The following is a 21,307-nucleotide window of genomic DNA, read 5'->3' on the forward strand; positions in this document are numbered from 1 at the left end:
TCAGCAAGATCCCATCGCCCACTCAAGGCTAGCATTCGGCATAAGGAAGCCCTGTGTGATTTAAAGGAAGAGTCTTAAGCCTCTACACCTTAGGCTGTCAGCACACTTCACCTCAGCTGTGTTTCCCTCTCTGGTTAAGGGCGGTCCCGCACTACCTCTGCTCGGCCATCGGGGGGCAGTAGGCCTCGAGGAAGGTTACGGGCATGCTCTATGTGGGCATGCTCGCGCTTCGCCTTCGCGACGGCCGAGTGACGGAAGCGAGCTCTTAGGATTATGGGAAATATGGTTTATCAGCCCCGGAATGATTGGTGCACTCCTTTCTTGAGCCCAGGGTGGGACTTCAACTCCCGGCTAGCTGTGGGAGCGGGTGGGGCTGAGAGAAGGGGGCGGGGCAAGCGAGAGAAAAGGTAGGCGGGGCTGGGGGAAGGCCCAGCGGAGGAGGCGGGGCTCCGACCGGCTGATCCTCCGCCGCCCGCGGTCGGAGGAACGTGAGTCGCGGGCCCTGGAGCCGAGAGGAACCTAGACGGCGGCGGGCGCGAGGGCGGGTGTCCCCGGAGTGGTCGTGCGGGAGTCGGCCGCTGCGCCTGGGCCTCCCGACTTGCAGGTCCCCTCTCTCTCCACCGGGACGCGGGAGAGCCCGGCGCGCGGCGGGGGCGCGAGGTGGAGCCGGCGGGGGCGGCCAATGCGAAACTGGCTGGTGCTGCTGTGCCCGTGTGTGCTCGGGGCCGCGCTGCACCTCTGGCTGCGGCTGCGCTCCCCGCCGCCCGCCCGCGCCTCGGGGGCTGGCCCGGCAGGTGAGGACCTGGGGCCGGGCCGGGCAGCCCCGAGGCGGGGAGGCCAGCTCCGAGCCTCCCGGCGGCTTCCTTCGCGGGTCCCGGACTGGGGGGAGGGCGGCCCGACGCGAAGGTCCGCAGATGAAACAAATAACCCTCTTTATCCGCGGGGTGTTAACATCGGGCAAATTTGAGGGCGCTTCCCACCTCCCCGCGTTTCTCAATGGCCACAAGGCCGGTGCACGCGACCGCGAGTCCTCCGGCTGTCCCCAGGCCTGGCCCGGGCCGCCCGGCGCCTGTCCGGGAGCAATGTCCCATGGGTCCTTCTGCCCCGAGCGGCTGCTGGTCAGCCCATCGAGGGGCTACCAGGTTGCTTTTTTCCTGCCCAAATTGTTGGTCTTATTCGGTCAAGACTTTGAGGTCTTCGGGCCAGGGATCACTTTTGTGCGTGTTTTAAAAGGTGGCTGGGTTTTGCTTTTAAGGAATAAGTTTGCTTTAAAAAGGTATTGCAGTTTGTATTCTTTGAAAACTCTGATGTAAGTCTGTTGAACAAATTTAGGCATGAAGTAGGGAATGGCTGTGAGTGGAGTTGTTCCTGGGAGTTTCCTTTGCAAAGCCTGCTAATGAAACATACACGATAGTATCGAGTTCTTTAACTATGTTAACCGTTTGCTCTAAAAGTTTTTCTTTCGTGGGAAAACCTTTATGTTCGCTTCACAGCCTGATAAATAGAATGCTTTGCCCACAGCCCAGTGGATTTGCTGTTAATGAATTCCACCGCTCCTAAGACTTAAGGTTTCTTTTTTTTTTTCTTGTCTTCTTTTTTAAGGGCTTGCCCTAGGACATATTATATAAAAAAGCCTGGAAGGCTGTTGTAAAGATGAGATAATAGTCATTTTGGTTTTTAACTACATTGGGAATTTTTTTCTTACCACTTCTTCCCAAGACAGTTGTTTGCTTGTGCAGTATTTTTAAGGATTAGAATTGAATATTTGCAATCCTGAGATGGCTCTGTGCCTTAACTTAGAAGTAGAAAGTATAGAAACTAATTTGGCAATCCTCAAAGCAGTCTCATTGTTATAATTGGAGTTCTTTATTCTGGTAACACTCTCTTAAAATCCTTTTCTCTTAGACAAGCTACAAGCTCTTTGAAAAGACTGTTTGTGTGACCTGAATAGAATTAAGATACTATTTAAATGATTTAATGAAAGAGCAGCATTTCAGGACATTTTACTTAACAGGTTAGGATTTTGTTTTTGTTTTCTTTTTTTAGACTTTTGTAAATGGGCCTGAGGAAAGAGTGCTATATATATAGAGCACATATATATATATATATAATGCTCTGTAAGATTCATTGTGTTTGTATTTTACAAGTTTTTTTTTTTTTTTTTTTTTGGTTTGATGAGTGAGCTCTACTGGAATTTATTTTTAGAGTGTACTTGGGATATTTATGACCTAAATATCTTTTAGGGTCCATAAACATGCAAAAACACTGTATTCTTTTAGATGATAGCCTTTCTGACAAGTGTGGAGTGATATCTCTATGTGATTTTGATTTGCAGTTCCCTAATGATTAGGGATCTTGAGCATCTTTTCATGTGCCTGTTGGCCATCTGCATTTCCTCTTTGGAAAAGTGTCTCCAGTTCTTCTGCCCATTTTTTAATTGGGTTGCTTTTTGATGGTGAATTGTATGAGCTGTTTATATATGTTGGATGTCAATCACTCATTGGTCATATTGTTTGTAAATATTTTCTCCTATTCAGTAGATTGGCTTTTTGTTTCTGTCAGTGGTTTCCTTTGGTGTGCAAAAGCTTTTAAGTTTAATTAGATCCCATTTGTTTATTTCTGCTTTTATTTCCTTTAGGAGATGGATTCAAAAACATATTGCTGTGATTTATGGCAAAGAGTGTTCTGCCTGTTTTTTCCTCAAAGAGTTTTATAGTATCTAATCTTACATTAGATTATATGTAAGATTATATACTGTGGTGTCGGAGAAGTCTCTTGAGATCCCTTGGACTGCAAGGAGATTCAACCAGTCAATCCTAAAGGAAATCAGTCCTGAATTTTCATTGGAAGGACTGATGTTGAAGCTGAAACGCCAATACTTTGGCCACCTGATACGAAGAACTGACTCATTTGAAAAGACCCTGATGCTGGGAAAGATTAAGGGCGGGAGGAGAAGGGGATGACAGAGGATGAGATGGTTGGATGGCATCTCCAACTCGATGGACATGAGTTTGAGTACACTCCGGGAGTTGGTGATGGACAAGGAGGCCTGGTGTGCTGCGGTCCATGAGGTGGCAAAGAGTCACACACAACTGAGCGACTGAACTGAATCTTACATTAGGTCTTTAATCCATTCTGAGTTTATTTTTGTTTATGGTGTTAGAGAATGTTCTGATTTTGTTCTTTTACATGTGGCTGTGCGATTTTCCCAGCACCACTTACTGAAGAGATTTTTTTCCCATTGTCTCATCTTGCCTCCTTTGTCATAGATTATGGACCATAAGTGTGTGCGTTTATTTCTGGGCTCTCTCTTCCCACTGATGCATGTGTCTGTTTTTGTCCCACTACCATACTATTTTGATGACTGTAGCTTTGTAGTGTAGTCTGAAGTCAGGGAGCCTCATTCCTCCAGCTCTGTTCTTCTTTCTTAAGATTGTTTTGGCTATTTGGGGTCTTTTGTGTTAAAAATTATTTGCTCCAGTCTGTAAGTTTTATGGCTTCATATCCAACCCTCTTGATGCTTGTCTTTGTTCCTGGAACTTGTCCCACCATGCTCACATTTTCTCATAGTGCTCCCAGCCCCAAAGGCACGCCCTTTGCCCTGAGTCTACACTGGGTCTCTCTTGTCTCTCTTGTGGTACCTTCCACTCAAGAAGCCAGTCTTCCCTGGACCACTCTTGGGGGTAAAGGGGTTACTCCTTCCTAGTTTTTTTTTTGTTTTTTTTTTTTAATTCCTGTGGGCTCACCTCAAAGTATTAAAAGTAACTTTGTAAACAGTTTTTTTCGTTTTAAGAGTTAAGTTTTACCCCCCTCCATTAGTTTTGATGCTGCCTTATCTGTCATCTTGTGAGACCAGGCTAGATTAAGGAAAGGAGGAAGGGGACCTTGGAAAGGGACACAGCTCTCAGTGAGGAGTTCAGTACTAGCTGTGTAAGTTAACTTTGACTTTAAATGGATATTGTACATCCAGTCAAATAGTAAATAGAGTATTTTAATCTAAGTGAAACCTTGGAGAGTCCTAACTTTTCCTTTTGCACTTTTGGTACTTTTGAAACTAAAAACAATAGAAGCATCTCAATTGCTAAAATTTCCCACAGATCCTTTTCTCATCATGTTGTCACCAGTTCAAACTAAAACATTTGAGCATTTTTACATTTCAGCCCTTATCCCTTAAGCCTAAAGTGAGAGAGAAAACCCAAAAGTTTGTTAGTATTCGTCCCTTGTATTTACATTTTAAGTTTCATTTTTGTTCTCTTTTCTGCCTCTTTGTCTGTCTTCAGTTTCATTAAGTCATGGCAGTATTTTTCAAAAGGGAGATTTATCTCCCCTGAATATTAAAAAAGCCTCTCTAACTTGCAGCTGACCCTGCAAATGTTTGAGAGCTGCCTCACTGCCAACTCCTGTTGTAGGTGTGGAATTTAAGCAGTAATCAAGATAATGTCCCTGCCCTCATGCAGTTTACAATTTTGAAGGGAAGACAGAACATAGGAAAGTAATTATTCACTGTCATAGGGGAGAGTGATGAGTGTGGTGGCAAAAATAAAGCAGCGCAAGAGGACAGAATGGTGTGCTCTTGTGTTAAGGAGAGCGGTCAGGGGAGGTCGCTCGTGGTCACAGTCCGGCAGGAAGCTGAATGCAGTGACTCAGTGGGTTAGTGTCTGGTGCTGTTCTAATGTGGGGCTTTCTAGGTGGTGCTGGTGGTAAAGACCCCGCCTGCCGATGCAGTAGACTTAAGAGACCCGGGTATGATCCCTGGGTCGGGAAGGTTCCCTGGAGGAGGGCACGACAACCCACTCCAGTGTTCGTGCCTGGGGAATCCTCCCATGGACAGTGGAGCCTGGCGGGCTGCAGTCCATAGGGTCGCAAAGAGTCAGACACGACTGAAGTGACTTAGCACATAGGCACGCTGTTCTAGAGGACCTTGAACAGGTGAAACCTGGTCAGGAGAACAGCTGATGAAGAGCAAGCAGCTCTTCTGTTGTGAAATCCCATGCATCTGGGGTGAGGAGAGGACTATGGAGGCACAGCCAGCCATTTGAGCTGGAGAAGAACGATACAGGATATCTCGATTTTCATGTGCTGCTTTTGGGTTGTGCCTTAGCAGGAATTAATTTAGCAGTTAACTTAGAAAAATGATGTGACAAAAGAAGTCTTCTCTCTCTAGGATATTTGGGAAGAAGGAAACCAAGAAAGGAAAGAAGCATAGCCGTTCAACAAATCCTTAGAGCGCTGGGTTTTTAGTCTCAGCCCTCAAGGTATTCATAGTTTGTTAAATGGAAACTGACATGGGGCAAGTAGAAGGTCAAAGACAAATTGAGCTTGCTTAGTAGTTTCACCTAGGGCTGGTTCATCTGAAATGATCCCTAAATGCTAATCTTGTCTCAGCGCTTCTGTGGTTTCCTTATTTATAAGATGATGACCTCATAGGGTTATTGTGAAGATTCTGTTAATAAAACACCCAGAACACTGCCTGATTTATGGTGAACACTCCGTGAATGTTAGAGAGGAGTGGTAGTTTGATGGAGGCTAATGCCCATGCTAGTGAGGTGGTTTTTTTGCAGGGGGAGGGGGGTGTCGTCTGAAATTGGTGAGAGCATGCTGGTAGTGTGTATAATGATTGTCCTAATCAGTAGATCTGTGGTGGACTTGCACGTTTTCTTCATTTTCTAGGTTTCTGCCTGTCTGTGGTTGATGTCATCTGAGAGCATGCACATAAGAGTGGAAATTTCAATCTCAGTTTTAAGGATCTTTGAGCTTATTTTGAACACTCAGTTTTGAATTCTACCTCCACTGGTCTTCAATAAAATTTCCGATGTCCACTTTCATTGCAGAGGCTAGCAGATTGCCAGACTCTCAGGGTATACTACATATTAAAGAAGAGAAATGGTCATTGCCTTTGGGGAGCTTTGTATAGTTTTAATGATTCTTGACATTATGAAGATTTGTTTATTGCTATATGTTTGCCATCTAAAGCAGTGAATGTAGGAAGTGCTCAGTAATTTAAAGGAATGGATCAAGAGGATAAAACTGGCAAAGTATGAATGGATTTGTCGTTCATGGACCATCTGTTCACATTCCATGATTTAAATTTTTTACTTATAAAAGTAAAACAAGCTTCTTATAGAAAATTTTGAAATTAGTTTTAAAAAAAAGAAAGAAAAATGATCTATACTGGGCAGTTTTTGAATGTACATACATAAAACAAGTTTGGGGAATTATTTAGTATTAAAATTTTTTTGATATATAATGTACATTCAGGAAAGTGCACATAAATGTAAACTTGATGTAATTTCACAAACCGGATTTGTTGTTCAGTTGCTCAGTTGTGTCCGACTTTGCACCCTCATGGACTGCAGCATGTCAGGCTTCCCTGTCCTTCACCATCTCCCGGAGCTTGCTCAAACTCAGGTCCTTCGAGTCCGTGATGCCATCCAACCATCTCGTCCTCTGTTGTCCCCTCTCCTCCTGCCTTCAGTCTTTCCCAGCATCACGGTCTTTTCCAGTGACTCGGCTTTTTGCATCAGGTGGCCGAAGTATTGGAGCTTCAGCATCAGTCCTTCCAATGAATATTCAGGAGTGATTTCCTTTAGGATGGACTGATTGGATCTCCTTGCAGTCCAAGGGACTCTCAAGAGTCTTCTCCAACACCACAGTTCAAAAGCATCAGTTCTTCGGTGCTCAGTCTTCTTCATGGTCCAGCTCTCACATCCATACATGACTCCTGGAAAAAACAACTTTACTAGACGAACCTTTGTTGGCAAAGTAATGTCTCTGCTCTTTATTATGCTTTCTAGGTTTGTCATAGCTTTTCTTCCAAGGAGCAAGTGTCTTTTAATTTCATGACTGAAGTCACCATCTGCAGTGATTTTGGAGCCCAAGAAAATAAAGTCTGTCACTGTTTCCATTGTTTCTCCAGCTATTTGCTCAGAAGTGATGGGACCAGATGCCATGATCTTAGTTTTCTGAATGTTGAGCTTTAAGCCAGCTTTTTCACTCTCCTCTTTAACTTTCATCAAGAGGCTCTTTAGTTCCTCTTCACTTTCTGCCATAGGGGTGGTGTCACCTGCATATCTAACGTTATTGAGACTTCTCCTGGCAATCTTGATTCCAGCTTGTGCTTCATCCAGCCCGGCATTTTGCATGATGTACTCTGCATATAAGTTAAGTAAACAGGGTGACAGTATACAGCCTTGACGTACTCCGTTCCCAGGCTGTAACCAGTGCGTTGTTCTGTGTCCAGCACCCAGATTAAAGACAGGAAGACTGCCGACACCTTAGAGGCTTCCTTCGTGCTCCCATGGCCAGGAGTGGTAACAGGATCCTGATCTTTAATGCAGAGATTTGCCGGCTTTATGTGCTTTATGTAAACGGAATCATGTAGTACATAGGGCTTCCCTGGTGGCTAAGGTGGTAAAGAATTTGCGTGCGGTGCAGGAGCCATGGGTTTGATTCCGGGGTCAGGAAGACCCCCTGGAGAAGGAAATGGCTCCAGTAGGAAGGAAGTTTCCACTCCGGTATTCTTGCCTGGAGAGTTCCATGGACAGAGGAGCCTGGCAGACTATAGTCAGGGAGTCACAAAGAGCTGGACACTGCTGCAACTAACACACTCTATGTACACATGTACATAGATCTCATATGTACATAGATCTCATAACCTGCTTCTCTTAATAAGATGTAGACAATATTGAATGATATGTTTAAAGCATAATGTCAGTGGCTGTGTAGTATTCTGGCATATGGATACACCATTATTTAACTAGTGCCTTGTTTGTTGTATTCATGTAGTTTGCAGTTTTTCATTATTAAGAAATGACTCTGTGATGAATAGAGATCTTTTAATGCATCACTGGTTATTTCTTTAAAATGTATTTTTAGCTAAGGACAACAGTTACAGAGTTCTGAGGTATTTGATGTATCCTGGGGAAATTTCCCGCAGAATACTGTACCAGAGTACATTCCCGTCAGCAGCATAGGAGAGTAGCCTTTTCCTGGTAATAACTGCCTGTATGAAAATACCAACCATCAGGGCATTGTCATTTAAGAAGATATTTGTCCGTTTGAATGTGAGAGAAGACTAGTGTCTTATTGCTGTCCTTCACACTTGACTTCCAGTGACGTTGAGCTGTTTTTCATAAGTTTGTTGGCTCTTTACATTTCTTTTTCTGTGCATTATCTTATTTTGCCTGTGTTTACTTTTTAGTTTGGGGTTTTTTTTGTTGTTGTTTTTTTTTTCCAATTTTCAGATGTGAGACTCGGACAAGCCACCCTGTGCTTGTAACAGTGAGCAGAGGGTGATGAAAAGTGCAGAAGGGAACTGGAAAGGGGCTGTGTTCTCACGTAGCGTCCACTTGGAGGGGTTTGTGTGTTTAATCTTGGTTGCGCCATGCAGCCTGGGCCACAGCAGTGAAAGCACTGAATCCTAACCCCTAGGCCACCAGGGAGCTGTCTACTTTGAGTTTTATACTGTCTAACACAGTATTCGCAGATCTGTTGCACTGATACACAGTGATGATATGTGGTAGAAGAAACCACAGGCTTTTTTTAAAATTGAGGTATAATTGACCAACAAACCTTAGTTTCAGTTGTGCAGCTGAATGATTTGATACATGTGTATATTCTGAAATATATATAGTAAGCCATAATATATTTAGTTAACATCTGTCACCACTCTTTTTCCTGTGATGAGAACTTTGAAGACCTACTCTGTTTAGCAGCATTTAAATACAATACAGTTTTGTTTTGCTTTTTTTTGACCCTCTTTGTGGAATCTGTTTTCTGACGAGGGTTTGAACCCAGGCCCCAGCAGTGAAAGCCTGGAATCCTAACCACTAGGCCACCAGGCAACTCTCCACAATACAGTATTATTAACTATTGTCATCATGCTGTACTTTACAACCCTGGAACTTAATTATTTTATAGCTGGATGTTTGTACCTTATACCATTATGCCTGCCCCCATCCTCTGGTGAACACCAATCTGTTCTCTATGAATTTCGTGTTTTGTTTTATTAGTCTGTCTTTGTCTGACTTACTTCACTTAGCATAATGTCTGCAGGATCTTGAGTGTTGTTGCAAATGGCAAGATTTCCTTCTTTTTTGTGGCTGAGGAACATTCCTTCGTGTATAAAGAATCCATTTTCTTCATTCATCCATCAGTGGACACTTAGGTTGCTTCCATATCTTGACTATAGCAAATAATGCTGCAGTGAGCATCCCCGTGTTCACTGTCATGCATATCATCTCCATTCATATGTCTTTTCTAGTGGAAGTTTTCATTTTCTTCAGATAAATATCCAGTAGTGGTTTTGCTGGATCGATTGGGAGTTCTATCTTTAATTTTTTGAGGAACCACCATACTATTTTTCATAGTGGCTGCATCAGTTTACATTCCCACCAGCAGTGCACGAGAGTTCCCTCTCCCCCACATCCTCTCCAACATGTATTATTTCTTACCTTTTTTATAATAGCCATGCCAGGAAGTGTGGTGATATTTCCTTGTGGTTTTGATTTGCATTTCCCTGATGATTAGTGATTTTTGAGCATCGTTTCCCATACCTGATGGCAGGCTGTATGTCTTCTTTGGAAAAATGTCTATTCAGATCCTCTGCCCAATTTTAACTAGGATCCTTTGTTTTTTTGCTGTTGAGTTGTATGAGTTCCTAATGTGTTTTGGATATTAATCAGATATATGATTTGTAAATATCTTCTGTTCAGTTGGTTGCCTGTTCATTTTGTTGATGGTTTCCTTTGCTGTGCAGAAGCTTTTTAGTACGATGTAGTCTTATTTACTTATTTTTGTTTTTGTTACATTTGCTTTTAGTGTCACATCTAAAAAAAATTATTGCAAAGATCACCGTCAAGGAGCTTACTTGCCTGTGTTTTGTTATAGGACTTTTATGGTGTCTGGTCTTACATTCAAGTTTTTAATCCATTTCGAGTTGATTTTTGTGTATGGTGGTAAGTTAGTGGTTCAGTTTCATTCCTTTGCATGTGGCTGTCCAGTTTTCCCAATATCATTTACTTAAGAGACTGTCCTTTCCTTGTGGTATATTCTTGGCTCCTTTGTTGTAATTGAATGGACCATATATGTGTGGGTTTATTTTGGGGCTCTCTGTTGTGTTCCATTGATCTGTGTGTCTGTTTTAATGCCAGTACTGTACTGTGTTGATTCCCGTAGCTTTATAATACGGTTTGAAACCAGGCAGTATGGTGTTTCCAGCATCATTCTTCTTTCTCTAGGTTGCTTTGGCTATTCAAGGTCTTTGTGGTTCCATACAAATTTTAGGATTTTTTTTTCTGTTTCTGTGAAAAAATGTCCTTGACATTTTAATAGAGATTGCACTGAATCTGTTGATTGCTTTAGCTAGTATGGACATCTTAACAGTACTAATGCTTCTGATCCATTAGCATGGGATATCTTTTGGTTTTATGTTTTTCAGTTGATTTCATTAATATCTTATACTTTTCAGTGTACAGATCTTTTGCCACCTTGGTTAAATTTATTCCTAGGTATTTTATTCTTTTTGATGCAATTAAAATTGGGTTTGTTTTCTTAATTTCTCTTTCTGATAGTTTGATATTGAATAGAAATACAGTTGACTTTCGTATATTATATATCCTGTAATCTTACTGAATTTGTTAATTAGTTGTAACAGTTTTTCGGTTGAGTCTTTAGAAAACTGTTTTCCTGGAAGTAGAAGTTCTCTAAAGGCCAAAATCTGCCGTGTACTTCTCTTCTGCAAGAAAAAGAGAAATGTATATGAAGTTACACAGTTCAATAGAAGCAACTTAGACATGGATTAGAAGCAGAGAGGATTGGCAGTGGCAGAGAGAGGTGAAATAAGATCAAAAAGTACTTTACAGTGATAATCTGTGAGATTTTCACATACCACATGGTTATCTTCGCGTCTGTTTGTTTATTTTTAGAAAAATCTCAAGAGGTCTGGGTGAAACCATTAGGATACCCTTGTAGGTCCAAGTGAAAGATAAGGAACTGAGTTGATGCTTCAGCTAGAATTAATGTCGAGAAAGAGAGATTTGAGAACAATTTTAAGGAGATTTTGTTACCAAGAAAAGGTTGAATTATGCCTCATGTAATCCATCAATAAAAGATCTATTTTGATTACTGATCCAAAATAAGGTAGTGGTGTTTGGCATTTAAAGAGATGTTTCAGTTATGTTGAAATTTTTGTGCAGCAGCTTTGTTTTCTCATGATGTCAATGATAGGCATTTGGGATACATTTAATTTTTCCTCTAATCTTTTAAAGCTTTTTAATCTTTTGAGAAGACATTTTGAAACAGATGAAACAGAGCATCTAAAGGCTTTTTGGTGTCAGTTTTCTCTGATTAGGAAACTGAGGCACAAGGATTTGAATAGCTTCTTACTGATACTGTGCAGCATATCAGCTATAGAATCAGTCAGTTATGTGTGGATGACTGCATTTGCCTCACTGCTGTCGATAAAATGTACTTACTACCAGTATTTCTCTGATAAAGGAGGAGGAGGGAATGGGTTGTCATTGCTAATTTTACATAAGCATTTAAATCATTCTCCCTTGAAGAAGTAACATAGTTTTGTTGTCTTTTGAATAACTAGATCCTATAGGATATAAAACATTGTGTTTAGTATAGTAACACTCTCTGGCCTTCAATGATTTATTTTTGAACACATTTTGGATCAGTTTTCACCACTGGAGAAAGATGAGATGGGATCCCTAATCAGAGCTATATATAGGCTTTTAGCTTACAAGCTTTGAAACTGCTGATGATAAATAGGGACAAAATATCTTTCTATCTTTTTCTGAGGACAGATTTTTAAAATGTAATCTTGTCCATTAAATGACAATAGAAAATGAGTCATAAATATGACAGTAAAAAAAAAAGACTTGTCACTTGATTTTTTTTTTTTTCAAACTAGAAGCATTTCAGGGACTTCCCTGGCAGTCCAGTGGTTAGGATTCCTGACTTCCATTGTAGGGGGTGTGGGTTCAATCCTTGGTCAAGGAAGATCCCATTTGCTCTGTGGTGCAGCCAAAAAGTAAAAGAAAAAAAGAAATGTTATTTCCCCTCTTCGTTCTTTAGACTATTAAGTGATAAATGTTTGCTGCCTGTAGAATTTATTGGCATAAATAAGGGTTCTGATTCTTTCCAGCATGGTAGTCCTTCAACTGTATCTCCCACACTTAGTCACCAATGTTCATGTGTGGCTGCACCTTTGGAAGCACACCTGTTGTTAGTTGCTTGATTGCTGCGGTTTGCCTGGTACCAAAGCAGGACCTTTATACACATTCTCTCGTTTAATTTTTACAACAGCTGTGTGAGAAGTATTAGTACACCCATTCCTGCTTAAGGAAACTAAAGCATAAGAAGTTAAATAACTTTTATAGCTAAAGAGCCAGGATTCTGACCGTAGCTTAATTGGCTCTTGCTGCTTGCTGTTGTGCGGTTTATGCCATATTGACCTTCTGAACTGATTCTCATGAGAAACATCTCACTTGTTTTTAAGAATTTACACACGTGCTGTGCTGTGCTTAGGGGCTCAGTCGTGTCCGACTCTTCTGTGACCCCACAGACTGTAGCCCACCAGCTCCTCTGTCCATGGGATTCTCCAGGCAAGAATACTGGAGTAGGTTGCTATGCCCTCCTCCTGGGGATCTTCTGAACCCAGGGATCGAACCTGGGTCTCCTGCATTGCAGGCGGATTCTTTACCAGCTGAGCTGCCAGGGAAGCGCATGAATACTGGAGTGGGTAGCCAATCCCTTCTCCAGGGGATCTTCCTGACCCAGGGATCGAACCCAGGTCTCCTGCATTGCAGGCAGATTCTTTACCAGCTGAGCTGCCAGGGAAGCCCTACATACATACAGTGTGAGCACAAATACATGTATAGGTATGGAAACACAAAGGCTACACCAAAATGTTAGCAGCGGATATCATGGTGAGTTTACGAGTGCTTTAAAAATGTTTTTCTTTGTATTTCTTTGTCTTTTTTTTTTTTTACAAGCATCAACATATATTTATATTATTTGTAATAAACATTTGTATGCTACATGTTGGACTTAACAGTAATTGAGACATGACATTTCAGCTTATTGTTGCTTATTTCTAGATCAGTTGGCCTTATTTCCTCAGTGGAAAGCTAATCACTATGACGTGGTGGTTGGTGTGCTGTCAGCCCGCAATAACCATCAACTTCGCAATGTGATAAGAAGCACCTGGCTGAAGCATTTAATACAACATCCAGCGTTAAGTCAACGGTAGGTTTCTTGAGTTCACACCTTGCCTGCCGTATTGAGTAAGTGTTCTGAAAAACCTCTTCTTGGATAGTCAGAGCTATTAATTCAGATATGTGGCCTCTTTTTCCCGGGAGAGAGGACTATCCCATTTTGCTTTTTCTCCACATAGTTGAGCCCCAAAAGTAAACTTAACCAGGATTTTAGGCCAAAAGATAGTTGGAGAGGATTATATTCCATATTTAGTGGTTCACATACCTAGTTTTTATAGATACCTAGTTTGGTTAGTTTGTTTGCTTTTTGTTTATTGGCTTTGGGGGTTTTTTGCTTTTATTTAGAAGACTAGTCCTTAAAAGGTTCTGTTTCAGAGTAGTTTTCTATTAGATGAATTTGTGTCTAAATATGCTTTTGACTGACTTCACAGAGATGCACTTAGTTTATTCTGTTCTGCGGTGGTGTTGAGTTGTGTGTGGTCTACAATTTGTATAGTTTGCCATCCTCTTTTTTTCTCAGCCACCCTTCCAGACTTGAGCTTTGATAGCACGTCACATGTTGCATTTTTTTTTATTTCATTTTATATTGGAGTACAGTTGCTATATCTGTTTTTTTAAATATTTACTTATTTGGCTGTTGGGTCTTAGTTGCATTACGCAGGGTCTTTTGTTGCAGTGTGCAGGTTCTCTCGTTGTGGTGCACAGTTTAGTTTAGTTGCCCCATGGCGTGTGGGATCTTCGTTCCCCAACCAGGCATCGAACCCGAGCGCCTTCCAATGCAAGGCGGATTCTTGGACCACTGGACCGTCAGGGAAGTACCAGCATGTCACGTGTTGGCATTAGATGGCTCAGTAATTGGTTAGGAGCCCAAGGTCTTTGAGTCTTCTCAGGGAAAGCAGCCTCTGAAGGTTGTACAGTGAGGGGCTAGTGAAGGAGAGGCAGAGAAGCCTGGACTCCTGGTGACTTCTCGTCAGTGAGAAGCAGAGAAGGCCCTCAGGATCGCACGCAGCTGGCATGCGTGTGACCGAGCAGCTCTACCAGGGAGCTGTGGTTGTGAATTTTCTCATCACCGGTAGTGACATTCATAGATTTCCTATCTTACTCACAGCAGCTTCCATTTCTTTTCAAGACAGGTGTCTCTAGTTCATGATCAAAATGCTAATAGAAGGGCCTCGGAATCATCACTGCTATAGAACCACCTTGGAAACCTGCACTTCTGATTGCCTTTCCCAGCTCAGAAAATAATGACCCCTCTCTCCCAGTTTCTCAGACCAAAAACTTTGGTGTTTATGTTGTGAATGGAGGCGTAAGTCTCCCTTGTGGGGTCTTTAAGGATCATTCCAATACAGCTGTGGAAATTACACTGGGAATTTCCTGAGGCATCGGAAATGAAAGGATTTATTATGCTCACAGGTCTTAGAGAGAGAGGTCCAACACCCCAATGCAGGGAACCATGTAGGAGGAGCGTCCAGGGAATGGACTCACCCAAGCAGGTGGGGAGCCAAGAGAGAGGGAGGACCCAGCAGCAGGCGCCTTTATTTGGGGTCAGGGAGGAGAGTACAAGCAAAAGGCGTGAGGGCGTTTCATTGCTGGGTTTGAATGTCAGTAGGTCACTGTTGGGGTCGGGGGTGGCAAGAGGGCGAATTGGTGGCAGGACCAACCTCGTCACCCGAGTGTACCTGGTCATCTGGGCAGGATGCGCACAGCCTGTTGGTGGGAATGTCGAAGCATCAGAAAAATAGGTTTTTGCAATTCATAGTACAGTGTTATCTTGACCCACATCCAGTCTACTAGCGTATCTTCTCAGTGTTTCCTTTCCATCAAATCTGGAACCCAGCCTCTCCCCACCTGTACCACTGCCGTCAGAACCACTACACTGGTCCAGGCCACCATCACCCCTCACCTAGGTTATTGCAGGAGCCTCTGTGTCTGAACTTTTCTGCTTCCACCTTTGATCCTTTATGTTCTATTTTCCAGACTGTAGCTAGAGTGAGCCTTTTAAAAATAGTCAAATTATGCCAATTTTCTGCTCATGCGCCTCCGCTAACTTCTCTTCTTGCTCAGAGTGAAGTCCCAGGCCTCTGTTGTGGCCTTTGGCCTTGTCTGTGTCTGCTCCCCCTGCACTGGGCACATTACTGTCTTGAATACCTTAAATGTGCTCCTGCCTCAGGGCCTTTGCACTTGCCATGCCCGTCGGTGCCGTTCTTCCGCTGCACGTCCTCGTGGCTCACTGCCTCACTGTCTTCAGGCCTCTGCTTAGAGGTCACCTCAGCAGGCCGTGCCGTGTTAAACAGTCCATTCCAGCTCTGTCCTCACTTACTGGACTTAATTTTTTTTTATAATACATATTACAAGCTGGCATGTTTATTATACTTAGCTGTATATTTACAAATTTTGTCTTGCCCCACTAGACTATGTTTTATGAGCATAGGGGCATCAGCTTTTTTCACTGGTGTATTTCCAGCACCTGGAACCTAACTTGGCAGAATAAGACACTCAGCTACTATTGAGGGGATGATTGAGAGCTACATATAATGAGTAGGTTTAACATTCAGGCTCTCATCAATAGTTTATTTGATATCATAGCATTAGTGCTTTAAATTAAGTAAGCTTGGTGATTTGTTTTATTAAAATGATGGGATATCTATATAAAAATAGATATTAGCTAAATGCTTTTTCCTGGGGCAGAGTAATTTTGTGGACCTGGTAAGACTAGGGTAGCTTAAATTCGGTAAATATCTGCGATAATTTAGCACATTTGTTCATTTCTGTTTATACCTTTATTCTAAACAACTATATCCTAGTTTGTAAAAAGGATTCTGGCATAATTGGCTGTTAGTAAAAGAAAGCCTTTGCGTTTCTGTGGTTATGGCTTACTTTCAAATCTTGTATTTTGCTGAAGGAGCCAGACTCCACATACATTTCAAGGACCCTATTTAATTAAAAACCTTTGTAGTGAAGCTGTAAATTGTCAATTTCTCAAGTGTTTATTACCCTGTGTGGAGGTGGCGTGCTGTGTATAGATAAATCCAGTCTAGCCCGAGTCTTTATGGGGGCTTGGAGTTTAGTAGAAGGAAAGAGATGTAGTAGTATAATAAAATGTTATGTGTGCTGTGATGTAAGTAAATGTAGAGTAGCTTGGAGTGTTTGGGAAACTCCGTACATTTCTGTGTGGTTCTGTAACGCTGGCATGCAGAGATTATGGAGGAGGGGGTGTATGTGTTTGTGAATGAGTGTGAGAGAGAGCACTGGGGAGGGAAAGAGGGGCAGAGAGAGTGAATATCATGTAAAAAGGGGAGGAGGGAGGGCTTATAACTGAGAGGTGGGCAGCAGCCAGTGTGTTGAGAGTTCGGGGGTGGGGGAGACCCATTTAGACAAGGACTGCTAAGGGCTGAGCTAAAGTGGTGACTTTTTAAGAAAATAAGGCTATGGAATGTAGAAAGAGAAGGAGAATGCTAGGATAATTGCTAGCTTTCTAACTTGGAGAATAATGAAATCATCCATCGAGACAAAGAGTACTAGTTGCGAGGAGCAGGTTTCATGAGAAAGGAGCTCAGGTGTAGACTGGTTGAGTTTGAGGTACCTGCAGTCAGGGGTGTGCTGTTAAATGTTTATCCACCGGCTGTCTGAAGAAAAGCATGCTTATTTGTATGTATATGTTTGTTATAAATTTTACTGACACAAAGGCTGTGTAGCATATCATTGACAGAAACTAATGTTTATGAAAGTCTCTGACTTCATATAGCCAGTTGATTCTCAGAGTGTTTTCATCATTTGCTAGACTTTTGTATCTGTAACCAGCTTGTTGCTGCAGTTGACAAGAGTATAATTCTGACATGAATATTTAAAGTGTAAAACTAAAATGGCAACTATGGTATGTGACAAAACTCTGAGTCAATGAAGTGAGTGACCTCTTTGCTGAATCAGATCATACATTTTGAACAATGGAAGATTATTTCCTCAATTTTTTGTACTGTTCACTGTGGAATGGCCACAAGTTTTCTGTGTGTGGTTTTGTTTTTTTTTTTTTTGAGGCTTTTTATTTTATCTTGGAGGATGAGATGGTTGGATGACATCACTGACTCGATGGACATGAGTTTGAGCAAGCTCCGGGAGTTGGTGATGGTCAAAGAAGCCTGGCATGCTTTAGTCCATGGGGTTGCAAAGCATTGGACACAACTGAGCAACTGAACTGAATCTTTATTGGGAGTATAGTTGATTTACAATGTAGTGTTACTCTGTTATACAGCAAAGTGAATCAGTTATACGTGTATCCACAAGTTTTAAGTGTAATCTGCATTACTAACATTTTCTCCATCACTTTAACTCTGGACAGTCAACAGAACAATAAATCAAACCTTTATTTGTAGTGCGTGCCAGTTTCCATGGTGTAAATATTACCACTGTGGCCAGTTCCAAGCTATGTATGTCTCTAGACACAGACTTGGGGAAGGTAAGCAGCGGCACAGCATCGTAATACCCCCGCCACACAGGTACAGCAGATAGGCATGACCTCAGGAGCAGAGGTGATAGTGAGACAGTGAAGACATGATGAATCTGAGCATTGGTTTCATTTGTTCTTAATATAATGTATTTAATTGTAACTTTATATAATTTAATTTTTAGTAAAATCTGTGCTTAATAACCAGCTCACAAAATTCTTGAAAATTTTACAGTTGGCCCTCATGGTACAATGGGAACAGGCTGTAGCACACAGCTGTTTGTGGGCCGTCTAGCTGAAAATGTACGATGAATTTGTGAATCTCTTCCTTAGAAGATGGGTCCAAGCTAGAGATGCTAATTCAGGAATCACTCCCAGGCTGGTTGAAGCCTTAGGAATAAATATTGTCCAGGGAGGGACTTCCCTGGTGGTGCAGTAGTTAAGACTTTACGCTTCCACTACGGAGGGCTTGGGTTTGATCCCTAGTCGGGGAATTAAAATCCCAAATGCTGTGTGACGAGGCCAGAAAAAAATGTCCAAAGAGAGCAAGGAAAAAGAGTTGAGTAAGAAGTGGTCCATGGGCAAAGCCCTGGGGTGAGGTCCACGCGGTGGACAGGCTGGGCTGGGAGAGCTGGGGAGCCACCTAGCAGGGCCACGGGAAAAAGGAGGAGACCTCTCTAAGGAGACCTGCCCCGTCCAGGCCCAGGAAGGCCAAGTAGGGGGGGGTAAGGAGTGTGGATCGAGCAGCAGGTCGCTAGTTCTACTCGTAGTAGACATCTCTGTGGGAGTGGTGCATGCTGAAACTAAAATTTTTGTGGTATAAAATGAGAAGGGAAAACCAGAGTCTGCAATTTTAGTTATTCCCTTATAGGACTTCACTGTAAAGGAAAGAAAGGATGGGGACACGGAGGGAAGGAAGGTGGATAAAGATTAACGTCAGGACTTCATTATATTTATTATGTGTAGGGAAGGAACCGTGGGTTACAGGTGGCTAGTGAAGCAAGATCTCAGAGAGGAGAAGTCCTCTCCTGGGATAGAAAGACTGCTTTTATTATTATTTTTTTTAATTTATTTATTTTTTGGCGGTGCTGGGTCTTTGTTGCTGCACGTGGGCTTTCTCTAGTTGTGGTGAGCAGGAGCTAATTTCTAGTTGTGGTGCACAGGCATCTCATTGCGTTGGCTTCTCTTGTTGCGACTCATGTGGGATCTTATTGGACCAGGGATCGAATCCGTGTTCCCTGCCATGGCCTAGAAAGGCTACTCTTGAGTAAAAGGAACACTTTCTGAAAGAGAAGGAAGTGAGTGAAGAAGCGTACTGATAGAGACAAGTTTTTAGGTGTGGGCATGAGAAGTTGTCTTTACCATGGCTTGCAGTTATATGGCCTGAATGTGTGCTGGTTGCCTGGCTTGCTCTAACATAGTCCTGTGGTAGAGGGCTTCCACGTCAGTCGCTTGGCAGTTAGCAACTTCTGATTTGCCTGTTCCCCCTTTTTGCTAGACCAGAAGAATAAAGTTAGAATTAATCCTAATAAATACAAGTTGTCTCAAAGTAAAAGCTCTGAAATGGGCGTGAAGAAGCATGCATGTGCGAGGTGAAGATCAGTAACTGATGTTAATGCTAACACATCTCTCAGTGTCCTTGTGAAGTTCATAATAGGTGCTCATGGCTGCAATGTGCCCGTGGAGGACAGGGAGGATCCTTATTCCTGCAAACTACTCAACATCACGAATCCAGGTAAGTCTTTTCCTCAGCCCTACCATTGCTGTATACAGTGGTCCTCCCTTACCCACGGGTGATACATTCCATGACCTCCCCCCAGCCCATGGATGCCTGAAATCTTGCATAGAACCAAATCCTATGTGTGCTGTTTTTCCCTGTTCATCCATACCTGTGATACAGTTTAATTTATGAATTAAGCACAGTAAGAGGTTAACAACAGTAAGTAGTAACAGAACAGTTATAACAGCATACTATAATAAAAGTTACGTGAGTATGATCTGTCTCCCAGAGTATCTTACTGTGCAAATTTAATGCTTTTTCCATATAACTAAGCACTGACCACACATGGCCGTAACTTTGGCAGTTTGAATTGTGACAGCAAAATTAACACAGATTTCTTTTTCCTTCTTCACAGTTTCACAGATAGACTATTGTTCTTATGGTAGATCTTAAGCAACTTCAACTATGACGTTTTTTTCTTCCCTTATTCAGTGGAGAGCTTTCACTCTTTCCCTTAAAGGAAGCACTTCTGCTCTGGCTTCTGTTCGGCACATCTGAGTTGCCAGCATCACCACTCTTGCCCTTGGAGGCCTTATTTACATAAAACAAGGGTCCCCTGAACACAAGCACTGCAATGCGTGGATGGTTGATCAGATAACCCAGACGGCTGCGGAGTGACTAATGGGTGGGGTGTGCTGGACAGAGGGATGATCACATACCAGGCAGGACCAAGCCTGATGGCTCAGAATTTCATCATGCTGCTCAGAAGGGCCCGCAGTTTAAAGCTCGCGAATTATTTCTGGAATTTTTCATTTAATGTTTTTGGACCGTAGTTAAATGTAGATAACTGAAAACTTGGGAAAGCGGAACTGCAGTTAAGGGGCGGCGGGGGGGCGGGGGGAACTACCGTACAAATTTGATGTTAAGAAGAGTTGTTGAGATGAATAGTATGGCAGTCTGTTTTTGGCAGACTAAAATCAAACTTTCATCGAAATTTATCTTTCATCCTTTCTGACAGACTAACCACCTTGCGCATCTGTGAAGATTCCTTATGAATATATATATGATTTTAGGATCCAGGAGAGTTTATTTTTCAGTATGGTTCCCACGCATTTCGAAATTCCTTGTGTGTAGATAAATCCTGAGTTAGAAAAGTTTGAACTTACAGAAAACTGCTGATTTCACCAGCCTGTTGATTTATAATAGCCTTGATACAGATCTTATGAATCACCTTTCTCTAAGAACTATTGCCTAAGCTACAAAAGAAACAAATAGTAAAAAAAAAAAAAGAAAAGAAAACAATAATATTTTTTTATTCCTTAGAGTTAAAAATTTGTGGGAGCTCTGATGAGATTAAAGACAGGTGGTCCTAATTAGGTTCTCTCTGTTGCCAGGGAAGCAATTTTAGGAAGGTGATAACTTTATACCTTTATTTATTAGCATTTCCTATTATGTTCAGCTCTGGTTCTGAGGGAGATGAAAGTTCCCCACATCTTGAATCTACTGGTTATGACTTCAGGTGTTTTAAGAGCTGTCATGTGTGTATAATTACGTGCACCTTGCTTGTGTAGGTAGCAGCACAGTAATGGTCAGGAGTAAGGGCTCTGGAGTCAGGCTTCCTGGCTTTAAATCGAGGCTGTGCCATTTCCTAGCTGTATGACCTTCAAACAGTTATTTACCACTTGCAACCTCAGTGTCCTGATCTGTAGACTGGAGGTAAAAGTGTTATACTGTCAGTATCAGGACTGACTTGAGCATGAAATAAGTTGATACATATGAAGTATTTAGTTCTGGGATATGTTCAGTGTTTAATACTGTTATGTTTTTAAAACCCACCTTTTTATAAAATTGGGTTGTAATCAGCTTTTCAAATAAATTGGACCATATTTTCAGGTCTGTATTGTAAAACAGAGGTTTCTTACT

General features: G+C 42.1%; 1 protein-coding gene across 4 annotated transcripts in view; it reads left to right on the forward strand.

Annotated features, from left to right (window-relative positions):
* Nucleotides 1-432: 432 nt before the first annotated feature.
* Nucleotides 433-21,307, forward strand: part of B3GALNT2 (beta-1,3-N-acetylgalactosaminyltransferase 2) — a 55,710-nt gene continuing 34,835 nt past the window's right edge. For 3 of the 4 annotated variants that reach the window (XR_006345237.1, XM_043924949.1, XM_043924950.1), the window contains exons 1-3: nucleotides 538-794; nucleotides 13,107-13,254; nucleotides 19,299-19,399. Coding sequence is in view for 3 of the 4 variants with exons in the window: in XM_043924949.1 (XP_043780884.1) it covers nucleotides 683-794; nucleotides 13,107-13,254; nucleotides 19,299-19,399 (361 nt within the window). In the remaining variant the exon portion in view is untranslated. Of the gene's footprint in view, nucleotides 795-13,106; nucleotides 13,255-19,298; nucleotides 19,400-21,307 lie in introns of all 4 variants that reach the window. The other variant, XM_043924948.1, reaches the window with a different exon arrangement.

This window comes from Cervus elaphus, chromosome 15, assembly GCF_910594005.1.
Source record: "Cervus elaphus chromosome 15, mCerEla1.1, whole genome shotgun sequence".
Classification (NCBI taxonomy): domain Eukaryota; kingdom Metazoa; phylum Chordata; class Mammalia; order Artiodactyla; family Cervidae; genus Cervus; species Cervus elaphus.